The 17,647-nt window shown below is 19.0% G+C and overlaps 4 protein-coding genes across 5 annotated transcripts; 2 read left to right on the top strand and 2 right to left on the bottom strand.

Annotated features, from left to right (window-relative positions):
• Positions 1-309: 309 nt before the first annotated feature.
• On the bottom strand, positions 310-2,953 carry LOC551441 (transmembrane protein 165). The gene is made up of 6 exons (XM_623834.5): positions 2,506-2,953; positions 2,228-2,429; positions 1,148-1,323; positions 837-1,019; positions 600-705; positions 310-449 (listed from the first exon to the last, which is right to left on the bottom strand). The coding sequence occupies exons 1-6, from the start codon at positions 2,641-2,643 to the stop codon at positions 373-375; spliced, it is 882 nt and encodes a 293-aa protein (XP_623837.2). The 5' UTR covers positions 2,644-2,953; the 3' UTR covers positions 310-372.
• A 458-nt stretch (positions 2,954-3,411) lies between these two features.
• On the top strand, positions 3,412-4,283 carry LOC107964405. Its single transcript, XM_016912115.2, has 2 exons — positions 3,412-3,764; positions 3,833-4,283. Exons 1-2 carry the CDS (start codon positions 3,738-3,740, stop codon positions 4,244-4,246), a joined length of 441 nt encoding a protein of 146 aa, XP_016767604.1. The 5' UTR covers positions 3,412-3,737; the 3' UTR covers positions 4,247-4,283.
• A 499-nt stretch (positions 4,284-4,782) lies between these two features.
• Positions 4,783-10,658, bottom strand: LOC727271 (fatty-acid amide hydrolase 2-A). 2 transcript variants are annotated; one of them, XM_026440713.1, is made up of 10 exons: positions 10,255-10,658; positions 9,267-9,289; positions 8,836-9,044; positions 7,977-8,203; positions 7,514-7,843; positions 6,636-6,928; positions 6,143-6,238; positions 5,729-5,887; positions 5,053-5,235; positions 4,783-4,937 (listed from the first exon to the last, which is right to left on the bottom strand). In XM_026440713.1, the coding sequence occupies exons 1-10, from the start codon at positions 10,262-10,264 to the stop codon at positions 4,848-4,850; spliced, it is 1,620 nt and encodes a 539-aa protein (XP_026296498.1). In that variant the 5' UTR covers positions 10,265-10,658; the 3' UTR covers positions 4,783-4,847. The 2 variants fall into 2 exon arrangements, with proteins under 2 accessions (XP_026296498.1, XP_026296497.1); XM_026440712.1 differs by lacking the exon at positions 10,255-10,658 and having other exon boundaries at positions 9,267-9,317.
• Positions 10,659-10,762: 104 nt separating this feature from the next.
• Positions 10,763-16,559, top strand: LOC412227 (protein SPT2 homolog). The gene is made up of 7 exons (XM_395689.7): positions 10,763-11,022; positions 11,110-11,256; positions 11,345-11,474; positions 14,659-14,816; positions 15,024-15,987; positions 16,096-16,317; positions 16,400-16,559. The coding sequence occupies exons 1-7, from the start codon at positions 10,969-10,971 to the stop codon at positions 16,483-16,485; spliced, it is 1,761 nt and encodes a 586-aa protein (XP_395689.6). The 5' UTR covers positions 10,763-10,968; the 3' UTR covers positions 16,486-16,559.
• Positions 16,560-17,647: the final 1,088 nt, after the last annotated feature.

The following is a 17,647-nucleotide window of genomic DNA, read 5'->3' as shown; positions in this document are numbered from 1 at the left end:
AAATTTCTTGAGAAATTTATGTAATGTAAGTAGATTGTATATATATTCTAACAAAATATTCAATAAAATAGCTTATAACAATATTACTTATTATTTTTACACTATATTTATACATTGTTGTTTAATGTTTGATATATTGTATCATTTAATCTTACAATAATTTTATTCACATTATTAATTATTTATATCAATATAATTTTAAACATAATGTACAAAATATATACATAAGTACTTTTCAGAAATAAAATTTAGTGTACATTATGATTTTTACTATTTCATAACAGTCTGTACACAAATAGAAAAAATATGTACATTATCTTATAGCAAAATATATTTCATGACATATAGCTACATAAATACTGTATATTATTTTCATACATCTTCCGTAGGACTAATAAAAAGTGCCGTTAAAGCAAATAGTAGAAATACCAATCCACCAATTATGGTCACTAAGAATAATAAAAATATTTCCAATTATTATTTTTTGTTTCATTATTATATGTTAATATTTAATTTGTATTTATATATATCTAGATTATATGATTCTAAAATTTTTTTGATAATATCTATTTTTTTATTATAAAAAAATAGCATTTTACCTGTTCTCACTGAAATTTTTTGAGCTATCATTCGTCCTCCTAATACTGCTAATCCTGTGCAAAATGAGTGTCCCAATATTCCACCTATTACAACTCCATAAACATCCTAAAAATAATAAATTTTTATACATCTTTTATATTTCTTTTTATATAAACATATCCTAAATTTTTCTATGATTCTAGAATTATAGAAAATAAATATTACAATGTTAAATATTAAATATAAATGTCATTAACCTCTCTTGCTGCAAGTATAATAGTTGTAAGTTGTGAACGATCACCCCATTCTGCAAGAAATGTTAACGTAAATGCTTGAAGAAATATCCTAGATAGGAGCATCAGTGCACTAATTTTTGTTGCTTTCCTTATAACACCAGTTTCTGGATCTTGTACTAAAGTGCTTCCTGTTTCTTTTTCATACTGAAAGTGATGATATTTAAAAATTATTTAATTCCTGCAAAAATGTTAAAGGAATAGTTTCAAAACACTTATACTATAAAATCTAATGAAAAATTCTTTGAAACTATTTATATTTTTAATACTCATACCTCATCCTCTCGTTTTCTTAAGTCTGATTGTACTTCTTCTAATTCCTCTTGTCCTTCAGTTGCAGACATTTTATAACCATCTCGTAACATTTTTAAACCAAATAAAGCAAAAAGTGCAGTAGAAATATAATATGTATAAATACTAGGAATTATGGTTGCAGCATATCCAAAAATTACTAAAGGTTAAAAAAACATAGTTGTTATAATTTTAATATAAAAATAAATAATTATAAATGAATATCTCTCAAATCAAATAAACAATTAGAAAGTTTATTTATAAAAAGTTTTTTCATTTTATTTTCTTCTTTTATTAAGTTTTCTATTATTTTATATAGATATTATACTTATAATATATATGATACATTTTTTTTATCATTTATTATTATTATTATTGTTATTATATCATTTAAAAATATTATTACATATATATTAATATATATACTAAAATGTTTTTTAAGATCATAAAAATTGCAATGATTTTACTTAATTATTTTAATTTTATTTAAGAAATATTCACTTATAATAATCATTATATCATTTATTTTGTTCATATATTTGAAAAAATATTTTTAAAATTTGAAAATTATTTCAGAAAAAAATCAGCATTTAAGAATAAATAAAAAAATGTTATGAAATATATATTATACGTTATATTATATTTAATTTAAATATATATTATATTTAATTTTGTTTTTTGAAGTAAAATAATAATTTTTTTAATATTTTATGAAATATATATATATATATATATATATATATACATATCATGAATATTCCTTTATATATATTAATTATTGATGAACATTGCTGATTAAAGCTCATAATAATATTATTAAATTTAATACTAATCAGATTTTCATAAAATTTAATATATACAGAATAGAGAAGTTTATTATATTTCATAACTAAAATAAAATAGAATATTTTACATGAATTTTTTTAATTATTTTCAAATGCTAAGTTTATTTTTCAAGTGAATTTTTCTATATATAATAAATGTATATATAGCATATGTAATACTCTCTGTATGTATGTGTATGCTACAAAAGTATTTTACAAAAATTATATATTTAATGATACCTGAAAGAAGAGTCATTAAAGCTAAAGCACTAATTGCTCCTATAAAAACTGTCAATCTTGGATGTTTCATTGCCATAATAGCAGCAATAAAGAAAGTTTTGTCTCCCAACTCAGAAACAACGATGACAGATAAAGATGCTACAAATGCATGTAGAAAACCAAGGTTATCCTTGGTTTGTGATGGTATTGCATTTTCAGGTTTCTAATATATATTATGAATATTAATATATGAGTAAATATATATTATTTAATACAAAATAATTAAATTAAATACTTACCATAGATGTCATTATCATTTGAAATCTACCATCATATATTGGTTCACTTTCACCTAATACTATAGATAAAAAAAAATAGTTTATTGCACATATATACAAAAAATACTCATTTATTATTAAAAATCGGTTAAAGCTCATTGTTTTTAGTTTATATTGATAATACTGAGGGCTTTAACTATAGTTATTTTGTACTGAAGACGTTATCAAAGCATCTAACATACACACACCGAAGTGTGGATACATGTACTGTTTTTAATGTTCCACAATGCAGATTCTATATCATAAAATTTAGACAATATTCACAATAAACATTTAATGCTTTGAAAATTAATCATCTACACACAAAAATATTTAATATAAAAATACTATAAATTTAATTTATTTCGTGTAAATTAATATCTAAACTCATTAAACTTTTAAAAGATTTAATTTACAATTTTGAAAATATTTATTCCATGAAATATGTCTATAATTGAAAGATCACTACAGCTACAAATACTTAAATTATATAATCATGCTAGATGTCACTAAATAATAATATCATTTTGAAAATTTATTATTTTTTAAATGGGTTTATAGAAAGATAAATTTAAAAAATTTAATAATTACAGAAAAATTCTTTTATTAATTATATTTTATAATTCTCTCTATAAATTTTAATTTTAAAAACTTTTGGATATTGTTATGTATTTTTATATATCAATCTTTGATTATGTATGTTTTAGAAAAGTATATCACTAGTATTTGATGTGTTCTTGTAACTATTTCATAGATATTTATAATTTTATTTGCAATTATAGCTTTAAATCATGTTGAAAGTAAATAAATTCAATAATAATAGTTAGATTTGTATCTATTATTAAAATTACTAAAAATTAATAATTTTGGTTATTTGCGTTTTCCTATGATTTTATGATATATTTGTTTTTTTCATTAGATTGACTATGAATGAAATCATTATGGCGGTTGAAATAATCCCTAAACATTTCAATTGTGTATATGTATAATTTTTAATTTCAAATGAATTTTTAATATTAAAATTATTTATTATATTTTACTTGTCAAATACTCTTAGAAGTTATGAAAATGTCTTATAAATTTTTGAAGAATTATTTTAATTAAATATACATAAATAGTATAATTATATATACATTATTTATACAAATTTAAAAATTTTTTTTTGTTTTATTAAAATTAAATAAACTATTCTAACCAATAGAAAATAAAATAAAATGCAGAAGATAAAAAAAACAAAAGTGGTATGTAACAATAAAGTTTTCTAATATAAGTTTAAAATTATTGATAAGAAAAAATATATTATTTATAGAATCAAGCTATTGAAATACTTTGGTTAAATAAAAAAGATGGATTGAAAAAAAAGATAAAAATGGAAAAGATAAAAAAATTACAGAATATCGATACTCAATGTAAAATCATACATTATTATAAAAAGAGTGAAAGACAATATCCAATAAGTTTTTCAAGACACAGAATTCTCTCTGAAATAAAATCATATATTAATAAAAAAGATTGGAATAAAGCTAAAAATTTATTTTTATTATTACTTGAATCTTCAAGTAATATTGAACCATTAATATGGCGTTATAGTTTTATACTTACATTATATAATAATATTGATAATTTATCTAATATTTTTCAATTTTTTAATATGTGTATTGGTAGTCTACATTCCGATAAAAATGTGATATTAAAAAATATATTGTTATTACAACATAAATAACATTTCTTCTTATATGAAATAAAATGTTTTATTGAAATCCATGTTTATTTTCATAACTTCTATCAAAATGTTTAAAAATAATTATATCATAATGTTAAAAAATTAAATTTTTAATTTAGCAATTAAAATTCATCTATATAATAATAATATATATACATATATTATTATTATTATATATTATTTTATATAATAGCATATAATAACAAAAATTACAGTTGGTATTGCATTAAATATTTCGCTATGCATTGAATGTATTTTATGTTTTTTAATGTATATATTATTAATTTTTAATATATTATATCTATGTATACATATGATAATGATAACATTAATCAATTTATATCTATAATTATTAAATATTTTACATTTAATATGAATGTTGAATAATATTTATTATATCTTATATATTTATATTTATATAAAAGTTAGAAAATAAAAATATGCTATTAACTTATTATTATTCTATTTATATATTAACAAATATAATAATGTATCATAATAACAATATATAAAACAATATAATAAAAAATCTTACATTAATAATATCTGATAATTATTATTATAAATTATTAAATTGAATTAACATCGGTTTTATAACAAATTAAGATGGTGGAACCCAACCACCAAATACTTTCTCCAATTCTCGTGCTACAGCTAAACATAGATGATCATTATAGGGAGCTGCTATGACCTAAAATAAAAAAATTATAAAATTATCTTTTAAATTATCAAGTATTCAAAGTTTACTATCAAACATGTAAAATTAAATCTTTTTTTCAAATTCAATTATTCAATAATAATTTCACCTGCACCCCAATAGGCAATCCATTTTTATCAATACCAAGAGGCACTTGACAAACTGGAAATTTCAAAACATTGAAAAGACACCAATAACCAAAATTATATGGTCTTAAAAAAGCTGTATAATGGTATCCAGCTGAATAAGGTGAAGATGGATAAAATAGTATCCCATTATGTTCTAATTTATTCTGAAAATGAAAGAGCACTATCAAACTTTATAATTTTATAAATTAATAATTAATAAACTTTTATAACTTAAAAATTAAGATTAAAATTAAGATTAATTTATATCTTTATATATCTTTATATCTATTTATTATCAATTATGATTTATTTAAGATTTTAAGAAATCTTATAAAATTTTATCAATTATTATCAATTATGATTTATTTAAGATTTTAAGAAATCTTATAAAATTTTATAAAAATCAAAGAAAATGCAAATAATATAAATAATTATATATATTGCTAATAAATTGTTGTATATCCAATATATCCAATTGAATATATTAGATATTTAAATGATTACATTGAAATGATTATTTTTTCCTTACATTTAATGAACAAATTATTCTGTGAATAAATCTCAATATAATATAATATAATAATATAATAAATATTTTAAGAAAAATTTATAATTTATAATTACTTAATAAAAAAATTATATTAAGTAAAATCTTACCATTAAATAGTTTTTCATATTTGTAGTAACATTCATTGCCCATTTAGGATCTTCTGCAGGAAATAAATCTTCATCAATTAATTTCAGAATTGCAGCGAACGTTAATTCACACTTTCCAGTTAACAATTTTGAAATTTCTGTAAAAGCACTCGTACGATACTAAAAAAAACAATTCGGCTTTAATATGTTTTATTTTTTTTTTTTTGTTATTATATATAACTACACTATATGATTTTAAATATATTTGGAATTAATAATAACAATTCATGTTATATGATATTTTTTTAATCGCGTGAAAAAAGATATTTCAATAGCAAGCAAATTAATAGTCTTAATAATTTTTAATTAATTATTTATTTTTTCACTATATATATGTAATATAATATATCTTTATAAAATTATATAAATTTATACCTTTCTATTTGTTATATTTAATTTGAAATCCATATTTTCTTGTGTCATCCAAAATCTCCACAATCGATAACTATATTCAGAACCAGGTATTTTTATCTGTAATGCAAATATAATTATTTAAAAACAAAAAACATAAAATATAGTATATGAAATATGATATAATAAATATGAAATATATATATTTATAATCAAGTTCAAAATTTATATATAAAAATTTATTATATATAAATTTATTATATATAAAAATATAATAAATTTATATATAAAAATTTATTATATATAAATTTATTATATATAAAAATATAATAAATATATATAAATTTATTATATATAAAAATTTATATACTATAAATTTATATATGTATAAAAATAAATGAAATTATAATTAAAATGTTAAATGAATAATAATGATTATATATTACATATTATTATCATTATCACAAGTGCTGTTATAATGAAATAATACAACTTTTATAATACATAATAAACTTACTTTTGTTACAGATCCATTAACTTCTTTAAAATGTTGCACAACTTTTAATAGAGCTGTTCTCATTTCATAATTTATTTTACTTGCTCTTATATCACCTGAATTTTCTTGATAAAAAATATTAAGTTGTGTTATATCTACTTCTGCATTAAGATTAAGTAATGATATTTTATCTTGAATTAAAACTTTTAAAAGAGGTATTAAATCTTCTGCTTTCTTACATATTGGACCTACTTCTGCCATTGAGTTAGGATAATCTTCTTGTCGAAGTCCAATACCTTTTAGTGGTGTTAAACCTAAAATCATATATTATTAATTTATATAAAATTATTATCAGAAATATTTAATTTATTATAAATAATTATATATTTAATAAATATTTATTAAAACAAGAATGTTGCATCGAATTTCAGAGATTATGTTGCGATTTGAAAATATCGAAATTCTTGATAATATCAAGATTTAAAAAATCTCGAAATTTCAAAGAATGAGAATTTGAATAATATTTTGTTTATTATAAATAGAAATCTTTGAAATGTTTTAAAATGCTGCATTATAAAATTATTAAACATAACTAGAAATAGTTAAACAATTAAAAACAACTTAATTACGACTTATATTAAGAATAAATAAAATAAAATAAATTTTGTCTAAAAGTTGTATTCAATAAATTTTCAAATTCAATTTTCTCAAAAACAGAATTCTATACAAAAAAATTGTATTTCATGCAATTTTCTAATTCATTTAGTATTTCTATATTATTTTATATTATATTTTTAAATCATTTTTTTTTCTGATTATATCATAATTTTATAAAATATAGTAATATTTGAAATGTCATAGTAATATTTGAAATTTGTAAGTTAATAAAATATAAAAACCTGCAGTTGGTTTAAATCCAAATACTCCATTGAAGAAAGCTGGCATTCTAATAGAACCACCAATATCACTGGCAACAGAAAATGCAGTTCCACAAGCAGCAGTAATTGCTGCTTCTCCACCACTACTTCCACCAACATTTCTAGTGGTATCATATGGATTACATGTTTGTCCATATAAATTGTTTCTTGATTCAGTCCATAAATTTAGTTCAGGAATATTTGTTTTTGCTATTAAAATTCCACCAACATTTTTTATAAGATGTATTGCAGTTGCATCTTCTTGAGAACGAAAATTACGTCTACTTATTAAACCCATTGTATGAAGCATACCTAAATAATTAAAAAATAAATATTCAATAATAAATAACTCATTTAGAACCTAATAAAAAATATAATTAAAAATTCTTTTCAGATTTTTAGGCTTTTTTCATAATATGTATAACTATCAGCATATTTAAATTACCTTTTGCTTCATTGCTTTCTTTTGTTGTAAAAGGAACACCCAAAAATGGTTTTTTTTCTTTTATTAAATCAGTATTTTCTAATGTTTGTAAAAGTTTGTCTATTTCTTTCGCTTCTTCTAAAGCATCAGAATATCTATCTTCAACAACTGCATTTATTATTTCATTTACTTCCTTTGCTCTTTCTATAAATGCCGTTACAACTTCTAATGATGATATTTTTTTTGTTCTATAAAACCATTTATATAATAAATTTAATTTTATATTAAATTTAAAAAATTTTAAATTTAATTATTAGTTTTTTTAATCAAATATAACAACTTTTAATTAATATAACAACTAAACCTTGAACTGATTTATTTAATCTTATCTAATTTTTATTTAAATTGATTTATTTGTTTTTACTATATTAAGATTATTTGTATTTATTTATTTTTTAAATTGATTTTTTAAATTGAATAATTAATTTATTAAATTGATATTTAATTATAAGATTAAATATAAGATAATTAATTATAAGATTAATTTATTAAATTGATATTTAATTATAAGATTAAAAAAAAATGAAATATTTTTTAATAAGTAAATAAACACTTATATCTTTTTAAGTACATTTATGACTATCAAATAAATAATCAAATGATCATTACTTAAAGATTATGTAAAATATTCAAAAAGAATCTATATGATAAGTTGCATATTTTCATTTTCATATTAAAAAAATATTTTGAATATTTTAATCAGAAATTGAATATCTTGTAGTTTATATTTCATACAATTAATTTTCAACATATTGAATAAATAATATTAAAAAATTAATATTGTATATAAATATAATCAAACGTAAAATTTATTAAATACCTGATTTTTTCAGCTAATTCTGAAGCACTCATTAATATTAAGTTATTCTTGATTGGAGGAACTTTTTGTATATCATTTTTATAATATAATCCAAAAATTAAATCTATCAATATATCAAATATTACATGAAATTGGATAAACGAACATTTCAAAAAATGTTTTAAAATTCTGGTCGACATTTCAAATATTATTTGACATATGCCATTTTCCTAAAGCATATAAAAATTATTTAATTAGTTAATTTCATTCACCATACAATTAAATAATAATAATAATTATTATTATATTTAAAAGGAAAGATTATTTTACATATAATTTTCAAATATATTGTAAATAAAAAATTTAAAATATTTTTATAAAAATAAAAATATTTAATACAAATTATTATTTTAATTTATATTTATATTAGTTTAATATATATTTATATATACCTGCGTTTTTGAATTTCTTTCTACTAAAGTACACATATTGATAAAATTCATACAATTAATAGTATAATATATACGCAATATATTTTAGACACAGATTTAAAAAAATTCAGCACTATTTAATACATACTTATTTTATACATATAAAAAAAAGTGACAAAGTTTTCGAAAAACTGCTTCATCATTGATTTTAAAGAGTGTTTAAATCTTTTGTTGCAAAATATACATAAAATAATAATTTAAAAAATGAGCAATCAGATCAACTTAAAAAAAATTAAAAGAAATTTAAAAAAAAAATTGAGAATAAAAATGTCAAGAAATTAATAATTTATAAAAACAACAAAATAAAAAAGGATATTATAATATCGATATTGATTTGATACACTTAAATAAATCGATAATCGTTTTTTTTGTAAACATAGAAATAAAATCAAAAGTTCATTAAATTTGAACTAAGTTTGTAATAATTTTAGATTTAAACTATATTTTTAATATAAATGTCATAAACTGCCGGCTATGCAATTAAGATATCATTTGATTGATTTTAACTTAATTTATTGTATATATATGTTACATATATATCATCTTAAAGCGGTTAAATTAAATTAAATTAATTACATATAAACAAAATTATTGAATAAAAATTTTGCAGAACAAATAAACAAGGAGAATAAATGGTGAGAAAATAAAAAGAAAAAATAGAATAAAAATATGAAAATTAGCGCCATATATGGAGTGCCGCAGATGAAACTAATGTGAAAGCAAATAGTAAGATAAAGATAGTAAAATAAGAATTGACAATCAATACCATCTTTTGAATACCAAAGATATCTAAAAAAAATCTCTCCAAAATCAAGATAAAATCAAATAAATCAAATAATAAAAGGAATCATTTTTTTAAGTGTTTTTAAAAAGATATTTTTGGCACTTAAGAGATGATGCTATCAATTTTTAATATATTTATCTTTCTTTTACTATTTGCTTTCCTTACTTATATTCATTTGCTACACTGAAGATGGCATTGATTCCACAATTTTTAACCTATTTTTATTCTTCTTTTACTTTACTATTTACTTCTTTTATCTGATAATAAACGAATTATATACACTTGTATTATTTTTTTCTTTCAAAATGTGTTTCACTATTTAATAAGATATAGATATTATATATCTATATAAGATATCTATATAAGATATATTATATTTTTGTTTTTATAAGAAATGAGAAAAATAACGACCTCACAAAATATTCTAACGCATGACGCGATGCATTGCTCGGCAATAGTAATCTAATAAATGAAAATCTGATGATGTATCGTTATATGCAAACATTTTCTTATTTTATTATTCTTTGACGTCGCTGCCTACTTTATCCCGATTTCTAGTAACTCTATTCAGAACATGAAATATAAAATTTCATACAGTGGTAGATCTATCCTTTAATTTGTTTGTGACAATATCTTGCAAACATTTAGTTCATTCTTATTTCGAAGACCTTTGTTTCTAGTAATCGTTCGAAAGTATTTATATGATCAGTTGTAAATTTTGTCGTCCAATTTAATTGATAATTTATAGAACGAATTCGCACATAATAATGTTTAAATAATTATGATGAAATGTTAAAATGTGAACTTAATGTGCAAATATGATAAATATGTCATGAAAGATATCTATAATTTATTATATTCTTTGTTTTTACTATTAAAATGGATTTTGGTACTTTGCTGAGTGTAGCACAAAAAAATGAAAATAACAAGCAGGTTATTATATATATATATTTTTTAATATTTCTTTATTTATAAAATCATTTATTTTTAATAAAATTATATTTTGTTTTTTTTTTATAGCCGATTGCTTGTTACCAAACAAAATTCTCTCCACCTAAAAAACCAACTAAACAAAGCAAATCACTTTCCGAAAATATAAAAAAATTTTTAGCTCGTAAGGAAGAAGAAGAAAGACAGAAAGCATTAGAGGAAAAAAAAAAAAGAGAGGTATTAAATTTTTATTTAAGTTATATATTTATAATATATATTTATTTATTGTATAAATTTATAATGTTATTATTCTTTTATTATTTAGAATTTATTAGCATTACGTGATCATAAAGCCCAAAGTCGAATAAATAAACATTTAAAAGTATGTAAAGCTGCAAATAAATCTGTACTGGCAGATGCAATTGATAATGAGAACACAGCTGTTACAATAGCAGGTATGAAATATTATTATATAAGCATAAAAATGTGTTTTTTATATTAAGAATTAAATATTTTTAATCTGAAATTAAATAAAATAAATATATTAATCTTATAAAAAAATTTATTTTTGAAAATATTAATAATTTTCAAAAGATTCATTATTTATATTTGTTTATATTTTTTATTTAAATTTATTATATTTTTTTTAAATTCTTATGAAATTTTAAAGAAATATGAGACTTGGTACATTGATTTATCAAATTTCATAAATATTAATTTTTATTATAATTATTATTATAATTATATTATAATTATTTATCATTTAGCATTATCATATTTTGTTTTTTAATGTAATATTATTACTATTAACTTAAATATTATGATAATGAGGATTTCATAAATAATAAAAAATAAAGAATTTATAGGATTTATATAAAAAATAAAGAATTAGATTTATATATTTTAATTTAAATTATATTATTTTTATTGAATATGATTATATTTATTATATGAATAATGTTGCATTATAATTATCAATAATTTATTATTATAAAATATAATATATAAGAAAATATATAAGAAATTTATTTTAAATATACTTTTTACTATTTATTGTTATATATTAAATAACATGAACATATTTATATCTTATAAATTTGATGTATAAATGCAATGAAGATGAATGTAAGGTTATCATGTGGGTTCTGCAAAATAAATTATTATAATTCTGTGTATGATCAATGATCTACATATTAATGAGTATTTAGAAGTATCAGTCTATATATCCATAATGGGCAGTATTTTTGCCCACAGGTAATTGAATATGAATATATACAATCAACGCAATGCCTTCTTACTTTTCCACCGTCCAACAGGGCAGTGAGATTTTGTGGATTTACATGGCCAAGGATACCAAACAATTCAGGTCAGAGTAAATATAAGTCTTGAGTAGTTTAGGGGCCAAACTCTAAATTGATTTTTATTATTATTGATCAAGTTTTGAATGCATAAAGTGATACATAATAACAATAAATGTTCAGATGCTAAGCTACTATTAACTTTGATGCTCTAACAAGTATACTTTGTTGTTTAAAGAGGAAATAAATATGAAATTGTATCCATATTGATAAATCATTTGTATGTAATAATAATAAGTACGCATTTTTTTTCCCTTTTTGGTCTGGGTCTTCCTATTTATTGGCTTATGCATTGGTCTCTTTTTTTGTGTGTCTGGTATTCACTATTATATGATTTATTCATTTTCTTAATATTTTTTACTATTTTCTTTATCATTATCATATCTAGTTTCTATATGATTTATATGAATTTTTTATATTTATAGTCATTCATTTTTTTCTGATATTACTCTGCTTTTTCTTTATCCCAAATTAGTTTTTTTTACTTATAGTGATTGCTCATTCTGTCCTAGTTTAATTTTCTTTTCTTTGCTTTAATTGTGTTTTCATTTAATTTTTAATATTTAATATAACTATGTCAAGTTAATTAATTAAAAAAGTTCGTAAATACAACAGATGATGTATCTGAAATGAAATAGTTTCAAGTTTATATCTTCTTTAAAATTCAAGTATAAAGTGTCGAAGTTAATGGGATGAAATAAATAAGAAATTTAATAAATTTTCCACAAATCAAAATAAGGCAAAAATGAAGAATAATAAAATTGCGTTTAATTAATTAATTAAATTCTTTTTTTAATTATTGAAAAAAAATCAATAAAAGTATCTCTTGGAGCATTGCAAATCTTTTTAAATGAATAAATATAGGACAATTAAAACAGAGAGATATATTCTTTACAATCTTAATTCAGGATATTTTATAATATATATATAACACATATATAATTTTGTCATATAGGATTTTATAACCAATTGAAATAATTTTCACTTTATTAAAATTGACTTTTGCTAGGTTGAACTTATTATAATGTAAATTGTTTTCTTATCATTAATTAAATTTTTTCATATATTATTATTATTTTTCATAATTTAGTTTTTTCATTTATCATTTATTTGTATTATATTTTTTTATATTTTGCTATCAAATTTTATTCTTTTTAGAAGTTTTGTATTGTTTTTGTTATTTATAATTATATTATTATATATGATTATTATAATATTATTTTATCCATCAAATAATAACTTATATCTCATAAATCACATTAAATTTTCAAAAAAGAATAAAATTTAAGCTAAAATATAATCATTTTGTTTATATCAATATATTGACTGAAAAAAAGATATATAATTGTTAAAACATCTATTAAGGATTAAAGGTAAAGAAATAATTTTACATTTCTTAAATGTTTTGTAAATCTCAACATTAAAATGAAACTTCTTTTACTCTTATTATACTTATTATAAAATTATATTGGATCATTATAACTTAAAAAAAATTGTACATTTCTGTTTCTCTTGATTGTTTGTTTTGAATCTAAATTAAAAAAATTTATGATTCTATATAAATTAATAATGTGCCAAATTAGCAACAATAAATTTAATTTATTTTAATTTCATATAATATACATATATATATATATATATAATTCAAAAAAAAGTATATATTACGATTTATATATATATATTCTATATGATTTAATAAAATTTAATTTAGCATTACTGTAAAATTGAAAATTTATTCCATTATATTGTAATAACATGATTTTGCAATATAAAATTCAATTTTTCAGATGATTAAATCAAATATGTGGAATTATTGCATATGTACATATATATATCATGATATATATTTTTTACATTCTATACTATTTTACTATTTTCTATATTGTTAACAATAAAAAATTATTTTTTCGAACTTAATAATTTCGTATAAACTTAATTATTCTATAAAATATACTTCCAATATATGATATAAAGACTGCTTTTAATTTTTTGATATTATTCTAATTTCCTATTGAAAAAAATATGATATATATGATTAAATAAATTATCAAAAAATTATATTTTAATGTTAATGTTTATTAGGATATATCAACTATATATATATATTGATTATGTTTTTTTATTATTATGCTGAATATATTAAAAATTAATAATATAATAAAGATTGAAAGATAAAATAAATAAAGTATGCATGAAATATGAATAGATGAATAATACATGCAGAAACACATTTTAATTAATATTGAATATTAAATATTTAGATACTTTCATTTGTTTTTAGGTCCATCACAACCTGATGAAGATGATTATGGATATGTTTCACAGGAAGCATCTGCTTTTTATAATCAGTTAATGAGTAAATATAATAATACATCTTCGCAAAAACCAATATTTAATGACTGCCGAAAGAAGACAATAAAAGATATAGCATCTACAAAGGTATGAAAATATATTTACTTTAATATATTATTATTATAATATAAAAAGATTATAGCATTTTAAATTGTTAAAAAGTTGTTTTTTTATTAAAACAAAAAAAATATGTTTTAGTTATATTTATAATATTTTTAATATGTGTCAATATAATTTAAATATTATATAATATATTAATAATTATTAATTATGATTATTTAATTATGATTTAAGGACAGAGTGAAACAAGCTTTAAAACAGCAAGAAGAAGAAGAAACTTTAGGACATCGTCGAAAAAGAAAGCTTGTTGTAAAAGAAACGGAAACAGAATTACAAGAAAAAATTGAGAAAGATACTAAAGATGATAAAAAAGAAAAAGATGAAAAACCAAAATCCAAAAAAAAACCTGTACCACCACCAATTGATTTTACAGAATTATTGAAAATTGCTGAAAAGAAACAACATGAACCAATTATTATCGATGTTAAGCCAAGAAATGATGAACCAGAAAGACTAATGACAAAAAAACAAATGAAAGAATATGCAAAAGAAAAAGAATGGCGAGAACGAAAAGAACAAAGAAATAAACTTGGTAATGTAAATAATAAAGAGGCAAGCATTGTTGCATCTAAATCAAATAAAATACAAGATAATCGTAACAATACTAATTGTAGTAATAAAGTTTCAAATGTGTCCGAGAAGATAAATACAGTACCTGCAATTTTGAACAAAATTCCTTCGAAAATAACGGGATTGCAATCTTCAACTAATAAAAAACCCACTGACAAAATTAATCTTAACAAACTCAACATAAATAAGTACAACATATCAAAAGTATCTGAAAGAGATATACTTTTAGAAGAAAGGAAAAAATTAGAAATAGAAAGAAAAAAATTAGAAGAAATGCGACAAACTATTGAAGAAGAAAAGAAAAAATTAAAAATAAGCAAAACACACATTGAGGATATAAAAAATGCAAAATGTGACAAATCAGTACCAAAAATGAAAATCTTAGACAAACAAGAATTATTAAAAAATGCACAAAAAGAATCTCTAAAATCTAATGTAACAAAATGTCGTATATCACAAACAATGAACGATAAAATAAAACAATTTCCACCATCAGATCTTAAATCAATTAAATCTAAACATGTGCCTCATTTAAGGGAACAGAAAAAATCATTCATTAATAATAAACGTAAGAAAAATTTTGCTTTTATTTATTAAATTGGAAAAAATAGTATAAATGAATAAATATTTTCGTGATTGAAATTTTATATATGTTTTTATATATTTAAATATGCAGGTCGCATAATAGATGATGAGGATGAAGAGGAATATGATTCTGAACTTGAAGATTTCATTGATGATGAAGTAGAAGAAGGAAATGAAGATTATAGTAAATATATAAGTGAAATATTCGGTTATGATAAAAATAAATATAAATATGTAGACAATGATGATGATGCAGCAATGGAAAGCAGTTTTGCACAACAACTCAAAGAAGAATATGTATCTACTAAAATAGGTAAAGGGTCTTTTTATAATATTTTATAATTTTTCTATTAAATTATTTATGAAAATAATAAATTAAAATTATTTTTTTTGAGGCATTATGGAAGATTTAGAAGACATGCGTATGGAAGCTTTGGAGAAAAAACGAAAAGCCTTTTTAAAAAAAAAATTTAAAAAGTGATTATAAATAATTGTTTATAAATTTTTATTATATTCTATTTAATAAACTATTATATGCTTATACAAATTTTGAACTATTAAAATTTTCTCATTTTTTAAAGGTTTGTAATATCACTTTATTTTTTAATTACAAAAAATTATTTATTTATCCTATTCAAATTTAACTTTTTAACATAACAAAAGAAAGTTTAATAGTAGCACTTCAATTTCTATGATTATTATGTAAAAAATATAAATATTAATATTATATATATTATATAATATAAATTAATATAATATTAATATTAATAATAATAAGAGAAGTAAAGAATATAAAATATATAAAAAAAGAGAGATGTGAGAAAAGAAAATAACTATAAAAAAGTAAAAATAAGATATATATGATTATTTGATTGATTATAAATTTGCTAGCAAAATAAAATAATATAATACAAGGAAAAACATGATGTTATACAGAAAGAAAGTTTAATTCGAAAAAGATATTTTGTGGATATAGATTTGAATGTGTGAGAAAAATCATGTAATGGAAAAGGATGGAATTTAGATACAATTCATATGAAATATCATGAATAAAAAAAAATGTCAAAATGTTATTTTATTCAAATTTAAATCTATTAGAAGTTTTCTTATTAAAATTTTATTTAATTGTATTAAATGTAATGAAAAAAATGAAGTAGCATCCTAAGAAAAATAATTTAAAAAAAATTTTTTATCAAAATTTAAGAATAACGATGATGAACTTATGCAACTTTTCGATTAAATAATTTTAAATTCAGTTTTTTTTATTTTTATATATTATATATTATAGTTTTTTTTATTTTATATATTTTAAATAGTATTATTAAATTTATAATAATATTTTTTTCCAAATTTATTTATCTTACTATTTCTTTTAAAAATATAAAATTAATATAAAATTTTTATTACACGTGGAAATTTAAATTTTCTGTATATAATAATTCTGTTATTAACAATGTGTTAAAAAGATATTATTATTTAAATTAAAAATAATCGATAATAAAAAAACGAATAAAAAAAAAAGAATATTTCAAATGGGAATTACAAATGCAGATTATTCTACTATAGAATGAAAATAATTACATTTAAAAACACTTATTTAATATAAATAAATAAAAACTATCTTTAAAATAAAAAAATTGTTT

The sequence above is a fragment of the Apis mellifera genome, linkage group LG5, assembly GCF_003254395.2.
Source record: "Apis mellifera strain DH4 linkage group LG5, Amel_HAv3.1, whole genome shotgun sequence".
NCBI lineage: Eukaryota > Metazoa > Arthropoda > Insecta > Hymenoptera > Apidae > Apis > Apis mellifera.
The sequence above is the reverse complement of the archived record's forward strand: the minus strand, read 5'-3'. Positions and strand labels throughout refer to the sequence as shown.